The sequence below is a fragment of the Empidonax traillii genome, unplaced genomic scaffold (assembly GCF_003031625.1).
Source record: "Empidonax traillii isolate 1590-97213 ecotype Southwest subspecies unplaced genomic scaffold, ASM303162v1 scaffold352:size1026972, whole genome shotgun sequence".
Taxonomy (NCBI): Eukaryota; Metazoa; Chordata; class Aves; order Passeriformes; family Tyrannidae; genus Empidonax; species Empidonax traillii.
Window position 1 is genome coordinate 402,253 of NW_020955545.1, and position 12,251 is coordinate 414,503.

Genomic DNA, 12,251 nt, shown 5'->3' on the forward strand with positions numbered 1-12,251 from the left:
CTGTATAGGCAAATAAGTGACACTACCTAGCATTCTTGTAACTTTGTTAAAATTTTACACAAACTTATTTACACATAATAATTTTACACAAAATTATTTTTGCAACTTAGCTCGAAAATCTAAATCGACAGTGAAAGAAATTTTAATCTTCTGACAGTTGGATTTGTTAAATAAAATAGAATTCTCAGAACTTTCTCAATCTTTTGACACTTGGGCTCATGCAGTATCTGTGCATTGGCTGTATGAACTACTAACTGTTTAACTTAACAAAATAAGTTTGGGAAAAAAAACCACACAAATGTGCAACATGAGATACATTAACAAGTAGGTCTCACATTTATTTTACTAATTAAGAGAGAGTCACTATTTTAAGTTTGCTACCACAAGCTTGAATGCACCAACCACTTTTTGTGCCAGTTACTGGCAAAATAAAATGGGCATCTTAATTCGAACAGTTGGTGCATACCACAGCCCAAAAGAGATCTGAGACACCGAGGAAGAATCTGAACTACCTGGACAAATTATAGAAAGAGTAAATCACTTTTGGAGTTGTGAAGGATATTAAAAATGCCTGGAAGAAAAGCTTCCATTTGCATAGGCTTTGAGAAGACAGAATGGTCTACTGAAACCTTAGCTGCCACCAAAATTACTTGTTTTCTGCTTTGGTAACATAGAAAATTATATCTGATAATATAATCCTTTCAAAACCTGTGAATACATATAAAGATTTAGAAAGAACAGAAACATCTGCTAGAGGATTAATGGGGATAACTGAAACTTCTCGTGACTACTCCAGTCCTTCTAACAGAGTACTTTGGCTGTCACAACGACTGAGCTGGACACGTGTCTCCAACATGCCATCCTCACTTAAAATCTGAGCCGGAATAAAGCAAAGAAGAACAACCCTACAATGTTTACCAGGACAACACAATCTGTCAACTGCAGATCACTTCTGCAAAGCCACAGGCTGTTGTCACCTGTCTGAAAACACATCATTGATGCTCTTGCATTTCCAGGAGAGGGATCAGCTCGAAGTAGCCCCACTAATGGGATTCTGCAACTTTAGTTTCCTCCCAGTATAAAATAGGCCCATGGTCTTCAAACATCTCACACTGACAGGAATGGTGGCTGATGTGCTTTGCAGTAACAGAGCAAACCCACGATTTTTGAAACAGAACACATACAGCTCATACAAAGGTCCGATTCTCAAACAGAGACCACAGTGTTGTCCAACTCATTCTCTTTAGAGGGGATGCAAAGGAAGACACAACACATTTGTCTGCGGAACCACAAGTGCCCCAGGCAAAACACTGAAAGGAGAAATCTGAACTCATTCTCATACTTGCTTTCAAATCTGGTATTTTTCACTTTATAAAATAAGGACCCACGTTGGCCACACCTGTGCAATATCGTGTATGCAGATAAACGCATTTGCTCCCTGCAGGGCAGCATTAACTGCTAAAAACTTGTCAAAGGGCCCCCAGTGAAGAGCTCTGTTTTACACAGTCATTTCCTGTTACACTTGGATATACTGGTAATCCAGGACAAAGCTGCTGGTTTTGAAGGGGGAGTGATGGTCAGAAAAAGGATGAACCATAACAAGAACAGTGAGACTGCAGTTGACCAATTTGACAATCAGAATTTGCGGCTTGCAAAACACTTCCATTCTGCCACCTCTCTTACAGAAGGCAGAAGATGATGAGAAACTTACCCCTAACTGCCTGCAGGTTTTTTCAATAAATGGCAGAGGAACTCAGAAGAGGTAAGATGTGAAGCATTGTCTTCTCTCCAAAGCCAGGGAGATTTCCTCACATCTGCTATTTCTTGATTGAGTCTCTGCTCCTGATGGGATCTCTCCACTTTGGAAATTAACACAGGAGGCCCATACTTTGGCATGTCTGCCCTAAATTTTTCAAATTCATCTTAATATACCAAAGTACATTAATCTACTTAGTGAACTTTCATTTTGTTTCTGAAAAGGAGGAGGGAAAAAAGGAACTTGGAGGCAAAAAGTATCTAACATTAACTGATATTCTCTCTGAATTTTCCTCAGATACAAAAAATGCAAACTACAAGCCACAAAGTATGTAAAATTTCTGAAGAAGGCTACGGAGAAGTCAGAAATTCCACCTAGAACACTGCAAAAACTTGATTATTTAGTTCTTCCCTTGTAAGCATAGCAAAATTTATAAAATGTTGCAGAGGAAAATTATATTTTTTGAGGTTTCTTTCATTGGTTTTTGGTTTATACAACAGAGATGTGAGGTTTCGCTTACAATGGCCTTTAAAAACTAAAGCCATATCTACAGAGAAACTGCTTCTTCATCATAAAATCACATCCAAAATTTCTGTGAATGTTCAGTGTTAGATCAGAACTTGTGCTAATCTGGCAAGGAAAAAAACTTCAGCTTCTAAGTCTCATCACTACGACATTTATGCCAATATTTTTAAAAGTGAGGAAGATCATTATTTACTTAGCATTCCAGTAACACTGTGTTTGAGAGGAGAGACTGGTGATCCATGAGACATTCACTCCTGGGAAAGTTCATTCTGAAATAGCTAAAAACTGAATGTTATGTTCCTGAGGCCTGTTCCTACAGCAATACATATTTGTCTTTTGATTGTGAGTTTTCAGTCAAACAAATGTTCAAAAAATTTATTGCCCCTCTTTTTTTTTTTTGAATTCCCTTTTTATAAAGTCCATTTACATTTATTAATTTTTGCAAAGCTGAACAGGTATGAAAGAACAGTAATAAAAAAAGGAAAGGAGGCCAGCATGTAATAAACCAGAACTAATCCAACTAATAACTTTAACACTGGACAATCTTATCAGGAGAGATTGTCATGAAAGGCAAACAAACATCTATCTTATTTTTCCTTTTCATATGTGTATCTGTGCTACTATAAATTTATCAAATAAAAGACAAAGAAAATTAAAAAAAAAAATCAGGAAGGTACTGTTTATTAAAGGAATGCAGTCAAAAAAATTCCTAAAACAGAATGCAGTAAAAAAATTTATCTAAAACAATTATTTCTCAGTAGATAACAAGGGAGGGGCAGATAATTAATATTTAATTTACTGAGTTATTTCATTAGATGCAAGGTCTCAAAGCCTTCCACTTCCAAGCTTCCTCTCTTAATAACTTCTCCCTCCTAAATTTATAAAACATTAGAAGCCTAATTTTTTTTTTTTTCAGAAATGATTCAAGATACAAAGCTGAATGTGTTTGGAAAAAGCCTAGCATCTATAATTTTGTTTTTTAGTTGATATACTTTGCTCCAGCATTTACATTTGCTATTTTGAACTGTTTCTTAGAAAGACTCCAGGTTGATTTGAAACTAAGGTCAGCCTTTTGACATTTTCTTTGTAAGAGCACCAGTGTTAATAAATAAATAAATTAGAGATATTTTCCTCTATAATAGCCTAGTTTAAAAATCATAACCTCATTGCTTGAGTGTTCATTTAGTTAAATCGTGGGTCTCACCTTGGCATTTAATTAGTCACTTGGAAAAAAAACAAACAAAAGAAATCACCAAATCCTGTCATGTGGGCATATATTTGTACTGTGTAAGTTATTGCTTAATGATTTTAATTTCAGAAGTAGTATTTATTCACTTCACTTGCTGAAATGTGTTAGCCTCTCTGTAAATGTAATATCAAATATAAGAACTATTTTTCATTTCCCTTTTATGTCCAATCTCTTTGTTTTACATCCTCAGGTTGATGTCCTTAAAAGTGTCTTTGGACTCTCTAGTACCCCAAAATTAATTTGACAAACACTCAAAAGAATAAGAAATAAGTATTTCAATTTTTTCTCTAATGGAATATTTGTCCTTTAAGGTATTTCCTGCCTGGAGCATGTACTGTGCTTTTCTCAGCTTAATTCAATTCATTTTTCGTATCTAACAATGGGAAGAATTTCTTTCCTTCATTTTCATCATTCATGTAATATTTCCAATCTATTGTACATGTGCTTTGTTTGAGTCAAGTGTTCACCTCTAGCTGCTTTGAAAAATATTAGTGTGAAAACACACTCACCTTCAGGCTCCCCACAGAGTGTACACTGTGACTCTGCAAAGAAAAACAGAAAATTATAATTTCTTTATTTTAAGATGTCACAATTATATGCAAATATAACAAAACTTAAGAGAACTCAAAATTAGCATGAAAAATGCAATTCTATTTTCAGCACACATTTCTTAACAGCTGCAAATTAATCTTCAAAAAAGAGTTTCTGCAGGAAGAATTTTAAAACAGAAATATATAAAAGCTTAGTTACATTTATATAACTATCACCTTCAGAGACTCCAGCTGAATGCTTTCATGTATCAGGACGTTTTGCTTCCACTTGACTTTTTTGTATTTTTATACATACAATACTGTAGTGACAACAGTCACTCGAATAAAAGTTTAATCCTCCTAATATTTTATTTTTGGAGGCAGCAAACAGTAAAAGTGTCAGAGTTGTTATATCCCCTTCCCATAAAAGAATCCCAAGTCCTCCCAGGCAAGAAAAGTCAAACAGTCATGTAAATGTGCAGTTATACTCTGCAAAATATTCAAGTACAGAAGTGAAGAATAAAACTCCATCATAACAAATGGACAATCTCTAAATGCGCAGTTACTATTTTATCTACACACTACTGTTTGAAGTTGGCTGTCTTAAAAAATATTTTGCATAATTTACAAACATATGCACACATGGAGGAAATATTTTGAAGCATCCTTTAACCCAACCTGCTTCAGGAGTTAGTATCAAGCTGTAGAAGAAAGCTATTGTTTAGAATCCAAATACCTCAAACAATTGAAATCACAGGGGATGTAATCATGTTGGCAGATAATTCTGATATACTTGTAAAAGTCTTACTAGAATAAGAAAGCACAGTATATTTTAAATCACAAATCTCTGAAATCTCCATTTTAACACTCAGCTGAAGAATGACATTTCTAACAGAAACAAGAATGCTGAAGTAAATATATATATATAAATGCAGGCTCACACACACGTGCATGTATATGATTTTATATAAAACTACAAAAAGCAGCTTAACATGCCTGGTCTATAAAAATCCAATACAGTAGCTTGCTGAAATTATCTCCATCTTGAATAACCAATAGAAGATTGGACTTTAGCTGTGATCTTGACTCAAAGGCAAAAAAAAGCCAGTAAAATAGAATATGAAACACATGCACTGAACAGATTGACCTTTATAGCGCTGCTGTGACACTGAGAGTTATTTAGAAGTACTTTCTCCATACAGATAAGAAGCTGTCTCACAGTAGCCCACTGTTGTAATGGCACTTGACCCTACATCTTTCATATATTTTAAACACGTTAATCATTGTGGTTTTACTACTGCTAGACGCTGTAGCGTGCACGAGGGAAAAGAATGAGAAAAAAATCAGCTTATCCAGGCAGCTCTGCTGCTGATAGGTGGATCACAACTTTCAGAACAGCATAAAGTTGCATGATTGGGAGGGATTAAATTTGATGCAGTTCAGCACCATGAAACCTGGAGCTGAACAGTCTATTGATAACGACTCACTAACGCTCCAGCAGCTCTGACAAACTGAAAACAACACCCCAACATCAGCGTTGAGAAAACCTCCAATGAAAAGCACAAAAAGCCTGGTCTCTGATAACTCAGCCCAATTTCTTTCACTGCTGAAAAAAATGCACTTGCCGCAAGCCAAAGTGATGCAGAGGAAGCAGCTCAGAAGATCTTATTTTCACTTTTAATTCAAAGACTTTCTGAGGTTTTACCGAGATGGGCTGCCTGCCTGCCTTTGTGAAGTTTATTTTCCTGATTGATAAGGAAGAACAAGCCGAGACTTGGTTTCTGAACTTCTGACTTGTTTCTGATCCTCTGTGTTCTGCTAACAACTGTTTCATTGGTTTGTTACAAAGAGTCTGCCTGACATTTTTTGCAGCTCAAAACACCATCCTCCAAAAGTCCCCACTGAAGAGTACAAATTAGTAGCTTCCCTCTTTTTTCCTCATAAACATAAATTAGTGCCAATATAGCAAGTCTGCAGCAGGCTAGATAGTCTACCCGCAAAATAAGGGATTGCAGCTATGCCTAATGCCAGAAAGCTGTCCAAAAGCTAGAGAAGTGTCAGAACTATCCCTGCCAGACCACTGCTTTGTTGGAATTCTTTCAGTTGTTTCTTTAAGGTCCCATCTCTATGGGCAACCCAGGTGTTTCTACCCCTATCTCAGCATACCTGAGGAGAGTTCATAGGGAAGGGGGTGGGGTGTTTTAATTCACCCGTGTATGTCTTCCAGAGGCTGAGAATCATTTCAAACTGACAGCAGCACCTCTCTCCCTACACTGGTAAGAAGCAGACTTGGTGGATGTGAATGATTCACCGGTAAGCCTCTGTGTTAGAATTTCCCCACTGTACTTTGCCATTGTGGGGGAGGATAAGATACCCTTTTTGTTGTGCTTGACACATACAGATTGAGTGACAAATAAAAACAGAACCACTGCTACTAGGCATGTGAACATGACAAGGAGGTTGTACAGAGCTCTGTTTTCCACAGAGCCTCTGTGTGAGAGAGAGGGAGAGAGAAATAATTATTCGATACTAAGGTCTGTTTAGATCTGTACATTCTATGGTTATTGTTGAGAGATTGCATGCCCTAAGTTTCCAAAACTAAAATCACAAAAAATATGCACATAGCACTCAATTATTTGTAGATTTACATTATACGGAAATACATAAATCTTAAAATTCTGTAAAGAAGCTATGACTTGACACTCAACTATTTTCCTCTGTAATGAAGTTGTTGTATCTTGTTAGGAAAGGTCTTTCTGGAAGGCAGCTCAATACTAAGCACCTGTACTAATTTAAAATTTTTCTATTTAAATTTCATTTCTGGGGAGAGATGACAGCAGTGAAGGACATGACCACAGTATAAAAAGTTACCACTCCATCCAGTGAAATTACAGTTTTTAGGCTTAGATGGATCTCACCCAAGACTGAGTGCCTCAGTATTAGTGTTCAAAATCTTACGTACCCTTAAAAAATTTACCTATCTGTGGAAACAGCCATCTAATCTGCCTTAGAAACACATGTAGCATGGGATGAATCAATAAATCACTTCTTTTAAAGTACCCATTCATTTTTTCATGTCATAAGAGGTCCAAGACTACAACTTCATAGTAACATTCACTGCGAAAGAGAAATGTTCATTGTAGGTGACCTCTGGAGGTCACATATCTCAGCCTCCCACTGAGAGCAAAGCAGAGCTGTTGCCAACCGAACTTCAGTTCAGCTGTGGCTTAATTGTCAAGTCCTGAAAGCCACCAAGGATGGAGATTCCACAACCTCAAAGAGCAGCCTGCTCCAGTGCTGCATCAGCCTTGTTGGGCCCTATCTGAATGTCTCAGTCTGCAGTTTGTGGTCATTCATCCTTATGACATCACGCAGCACTGCCAAAATGACTTTGGCTCCAGCCTGTCTGCAACTCCCCTTCAAATAGCTGTAACCTACTGTGGATCTTCACCCCAGCTGACTAAATAAGCCCAACTCTTTCAACTACTCTGACCAGAGGGCCCTCTGCTAGACTCACTCCAGTTTCTCCCTGTGCTTGCGAAAGCAGGGAGCCCCAGCCACTGAACACAGTATTCCAGGTGCAGCCCCCAGCACCAGAATGAAACAATAACCTCCTTGACTTGCCCATCCTACTCATCCTGGCATAGCCCAACATGGACTTTACCTGTTTGCAACGAGGACACTGCTCACTCTACGCAACTTGGTATTCATATTCGTTCAGGAAAAAAAAAGTTAATAAATTAAGTCTTAGCAAGATCAGTCCCCTGATCCAAGTCTCTCACCAATTATAGCAATGCTGTATGTGAAATCTCAGCCTCAGACAAGTGACTTCTCTACACCCATGCTGGATGAAATGTCAAAAGCAAAAGTGCTTAAGACACTTAATGTTGTGATGGAATACGAGCACAGAAGTGACCACATTTCAAAGATATTTAACAGAATATGTTGAGTTGGCAGGGACCCACAAGGATCATCAAGTCCAGCTGCTGATCCTGCACAGGACCATCCCCAAGAGTCACATCATGTGCCTTAGAATATTGTCCAAACACTTCTTGACCTCTGTGAGGCTTGGTGCTGTGACCACTGCCCTGGGGAACCTGTTCCAGCACCCTCCCCTGATATAACTTCAGGCCATTCCCTTGGGTCCTGTAACTGGTCACTGCAGAGAAGTGGTCACTGCTCCTCCTCTTCCCCTCATGAGGAAATTGTAGAGTGTGATAAGGTCTCCCCTCAGTCTCCTTTTCTCCAGAATGAACAGATGAAGTGACTTCAGCTGCTCCTCATAGGGTTTCCCCTCTTTTGGACACTCTCTAAGAGCTTAATATCTTTCTTACATTGTGGTGCTGAAAACTCCACACAATATTCAAGGTGAGGCCGCATCAGTGCAGAGCAGAGCAGGACAATCCCCTCCCTCAACCAGCTGGCCATGCTTTGCCTGATGCTCCTCAAGACAGGTTGACCCTCCTGGCTGCCAGGACACTGCTGACTCATATTTAACTTGCCCATCAATCAGGACCCCCAGGTCCCTTTTCCTGGCACTGCTTTCCAGCATCTCATTCCCCAGTCTGTACGTACATCCAGGGCAGCCCCATCCCAGGTGTGGGATCTGGCAGTTTTCCTTGTCAAATTTCATACGGTTGGTGATTGCCCAGTCCTGTAATTTGTCAAGGTCTCTCTGTAGGGCCTCCCTGCCTTTAAGCCTCTCCCTTGCACAACTCCTAGTAATGGATTACGTCTCTACATGTTGCAATACTTTAGATGGACCAGATGATACTTTCACCGGAGGAATTCTTTCTTTTCAGTATATTGCTAACCAGTTGGACTTAACAAGTTACTCCTTCTTGCAAACACTCACACACCTGAGTAATTTCTTTGTCATATATCTCAATAGTAAAATGACTAATATAGGCAAGTATTCAGAGATTTAGGATCCAATAAATCAATAGGACAAGGAAAACCTGTATATATATTATTAATCTCACTCTGTCATTTTGAAATTGTCTAGCCAAGAGAAATAACCTTCCCAGATACAAGAACTTGCTGACTAAATAGGTCATAAGAAAGATCCTTTGAAGAAACAAATTTATCATGAAGACACAATCTCTGTTTTCCCCCAAATATTATGAAACTTATTTCATTTTTATAGTTTTTCTTGTCTAACCTAAATAATAAGAAGAACTAAAAATAATAAACCCAGGCATATAAATGCCAACATTCTTTCTCAAAGAAGCTGAGTTCAACATTCAGTTTTAAATTAGAATGAAAATGAATTATTCTGCTAGACATGTTCACCTTTCCTTCTTTGTATATACTTTTCTTGGATGGCTGGTGCAAGTGTAATAAAATCTACTATAAAGAGGTACAATAAGGAAAATAATATAAGGCTCAGATAAAATATACAAAATAGCCATTAAAAAATAAATTACAATTCAAAATACCCATGCAAGGTATATAATCTAATAAGACTAAGACACCATATATCAGTAATATTTTAAATCAGTTTAAAGAAATACTGGTATTAAACAGATAACTACACTTTACCGTACACTATGCACTCAACAGGGTTTATCCAGATTATAGAGTCCAACCTGTATGAGTTTTGACCAAAATTATAAGTAATAAGTAAGTTATATGGTGAGAAATAATACGTAAAGGTGAGAAGGAGTGCTGGGGATAACTTGTTACCTCAGCACTGCATTCAGAAAATGGATGAGGTCAGCCCTTCTGACTACTCCTTGAATAACACCACATGTCCAGTTTTGTATCTCCCCTTCATTTGTTTAACAGGCCTTTCTGTCTCTCTTTTCAGCTGGTACTTTCAGATACCCTTTGCAGCTCTTCCCTTCTGCCCATATTGTTTTAAATTTTAATTAGAAATGCATATGTTCTCTATTCCTTATATGTCTCTTTGTAGTTTTGTGGGTTTTTTCCTCACTAATTCTGTTTACTGAGTGGCCAAAAAAACATATAGCACTGTTACACAATTACTGAATATCATTGCCTACTTGAATCCAAAGTTCAATGCATCAGAAAAAAACTGGAAATGATTTTTTGTTTCACAGAGAAATATGGTTTTCCTCACAGAAAGCAATGCTCAGTTTGCCTTTTTCCCTCCATTCATTTATGCAAAATAATAATAATAATTTTAAAAACAATGAAAAAATAGATCAAGTTCCAGTGAGGAAATTTAGCAGACAGTGCTTTAGATTTTGTTCTAATGGCAAGAAGCACAACTGTTTCATTAAGTCATCAGCATACTATGGCATCAATGTCTCTTTACATCATTTTATTGGAGCCCCTGGTGGTCTAGAGGTTAAGGACGTGGCGCTGTCAACGCCAAGACCCGGGTTCGATTCCCGGTCGAGGCCACTCCCCGGGCAGATGGAGCTCGTTAGCCCTGTAAGGCAATCCATCTACGTCCTGAGGACCTCGCTGCCACCGTCCAAGCTCACTTGGCCCTGGCAGATGAACCTCAGGATTAAAGGGTGGGCTCAGTTCCGTGCACACTGTGTCTCACCTAAAAAATCCAGTGAGCAGGCTGGAAGGTGTAAAGACCTTCCCTGGTTCTTCGTTCGCGAAGACTGGCCATTACATCATTTTATTGATGTCAGTGAAACAGAACTCTGCAACACTCAAAGAGACATAGAGGAGTTATGCATTATATTGAGATTTAGTGCTGCTGAAAATCAAAGCACAATTTAAGGCTAAACTGTGAGACTTCTGATAATTTTAAAGATTTTAGTTCAATATTTGTATATACACATGGCTATAATAGTGCCAATAAAAGTTGACAGTATTATGAACTATGTTTTCCATTGTCTCTACTCGTGTATTCTTTCCTCTTACATCTTTTGCTTTATCTGTAGCTTTTTCCTCCTGTTGATATCTCATCACTGCACAATATCATCTGCTAAAACATCAGTGTGACAAACATGTAGGATAAATGGCAAGATTTTATTGTGTTCACCAACACTGTCCATTCACAATCATCCTCTTTGTTCCACACTGATGCCAGAGTAAATCCCATCTCCTGCTCTGTGTTCAGTCACCCATGTAGGTAGGCACTGAGAGACACCGACAAAACTCAAATAGCCTTTTTTTCCAGAGAGCCCATTTTTCCTACAGAATTTTTTCTAAAGTGTTATCTAAAACCTCCGATGACAGGGAATAAAACCTCGCATATGGTGAATAAAATTTTTAATGCACTAAGGAAAAATAATAATATCCCATTGAAATACTAATTTCCTTATGTTTTTTAATTTTTTTTCTTTTCTCCTCCCCCCCCCGTCCCTTCTAATTCTTCATTTTTTTTCTCACGGTCATGGTTGGTAATAATCATCTCATCTTTGCCGTTCTCCAACTTAGCCACATCCTAAAGTTAAAAGTGCCCCACTCTGGATACAGTACATGAGCTGAATCTTTCCACTGCCTGGTAGAACAGGATATTTACCCTCGTACAATCTCCTATATTTTCAAGAATGCCATTGGCCTAATTTAGGGCGGCATTTTTTTCTTGGCTGAAATATCATCTCATCCCTTTGGACAGAAATTTGACTAGAGGTGCCTGGAGCAGTCACCATCAAAAGAATAAATTGAGTCAAGGATACTTTGTTGGTTTGCCTTTGCAGTAAGACCCCTATTCATGCAATCCATGTAAGCCAAGTGAAATCCACAAAGCATTCAAGGTGCTTTTCACAATTTCTTGTTTGAAATTATGAAGTGACGAAAATAATCAAAATGGCACAACTCCAAAACACTGTATTTCTTACATTATTTTGAGTGCTGACAAATAGCACAACAGGAAGAGAAAGCAACTATTTTCAGACTCAGATGTTTTTTGGGCCCATTTCCATGAACAGTCATAAAGGAAATAAAAATTATTTCAATCAAAAGAAAACCACAAATTTACATTTGTGTGCACGTACGTATGCCTATCTGTCCATCTTGAAACCTGTTTTCTTCTTCTTAACAATATTATTTACACAGAAAAATAACAGTCAGATCATCATGCAGAACATGCTGAAAAACGTAATAACAACAATTATTTAGAGCTCTTGGGGATATAACCAATAAATGTATTTCTCCCATTGAAACTATTTCTACAAGCACTTCTTGCTGAGTATCAGAGCCTACTTGCCTGCCTGCCTCTCACTGTTGATCATTTACTGTTATGACCTCTCTCAAGATGAGA

General features: G+C 37.9%; 1 protein-coding gene across 16 annotated transcripts in view; it reads right to left on the bottom strand.

Annotated features, from left to right (window-relative positions):
- Positions 1-12,251, bottom strand: part of DLGAP2 (DLG associated protein 2) — a 457,096-nt gene that overhangs the window by 231,509 nt on the left and 213,336 nt on the right. For all 16 annotated transcript variants that reach the window (XM_027892460.1, XM_027892444.1, XM_027892443.1 and 13 more), the window contains one exon: positions 4,040-4,072. In XM_027892460.1, the coding sequence (XP_027748261.1) occupies positions 4,040-4,072 (33 nt within the window). The remainder of the gene's footprint in view (positions 1-4,039; positions 4,073-12,251) is intronic.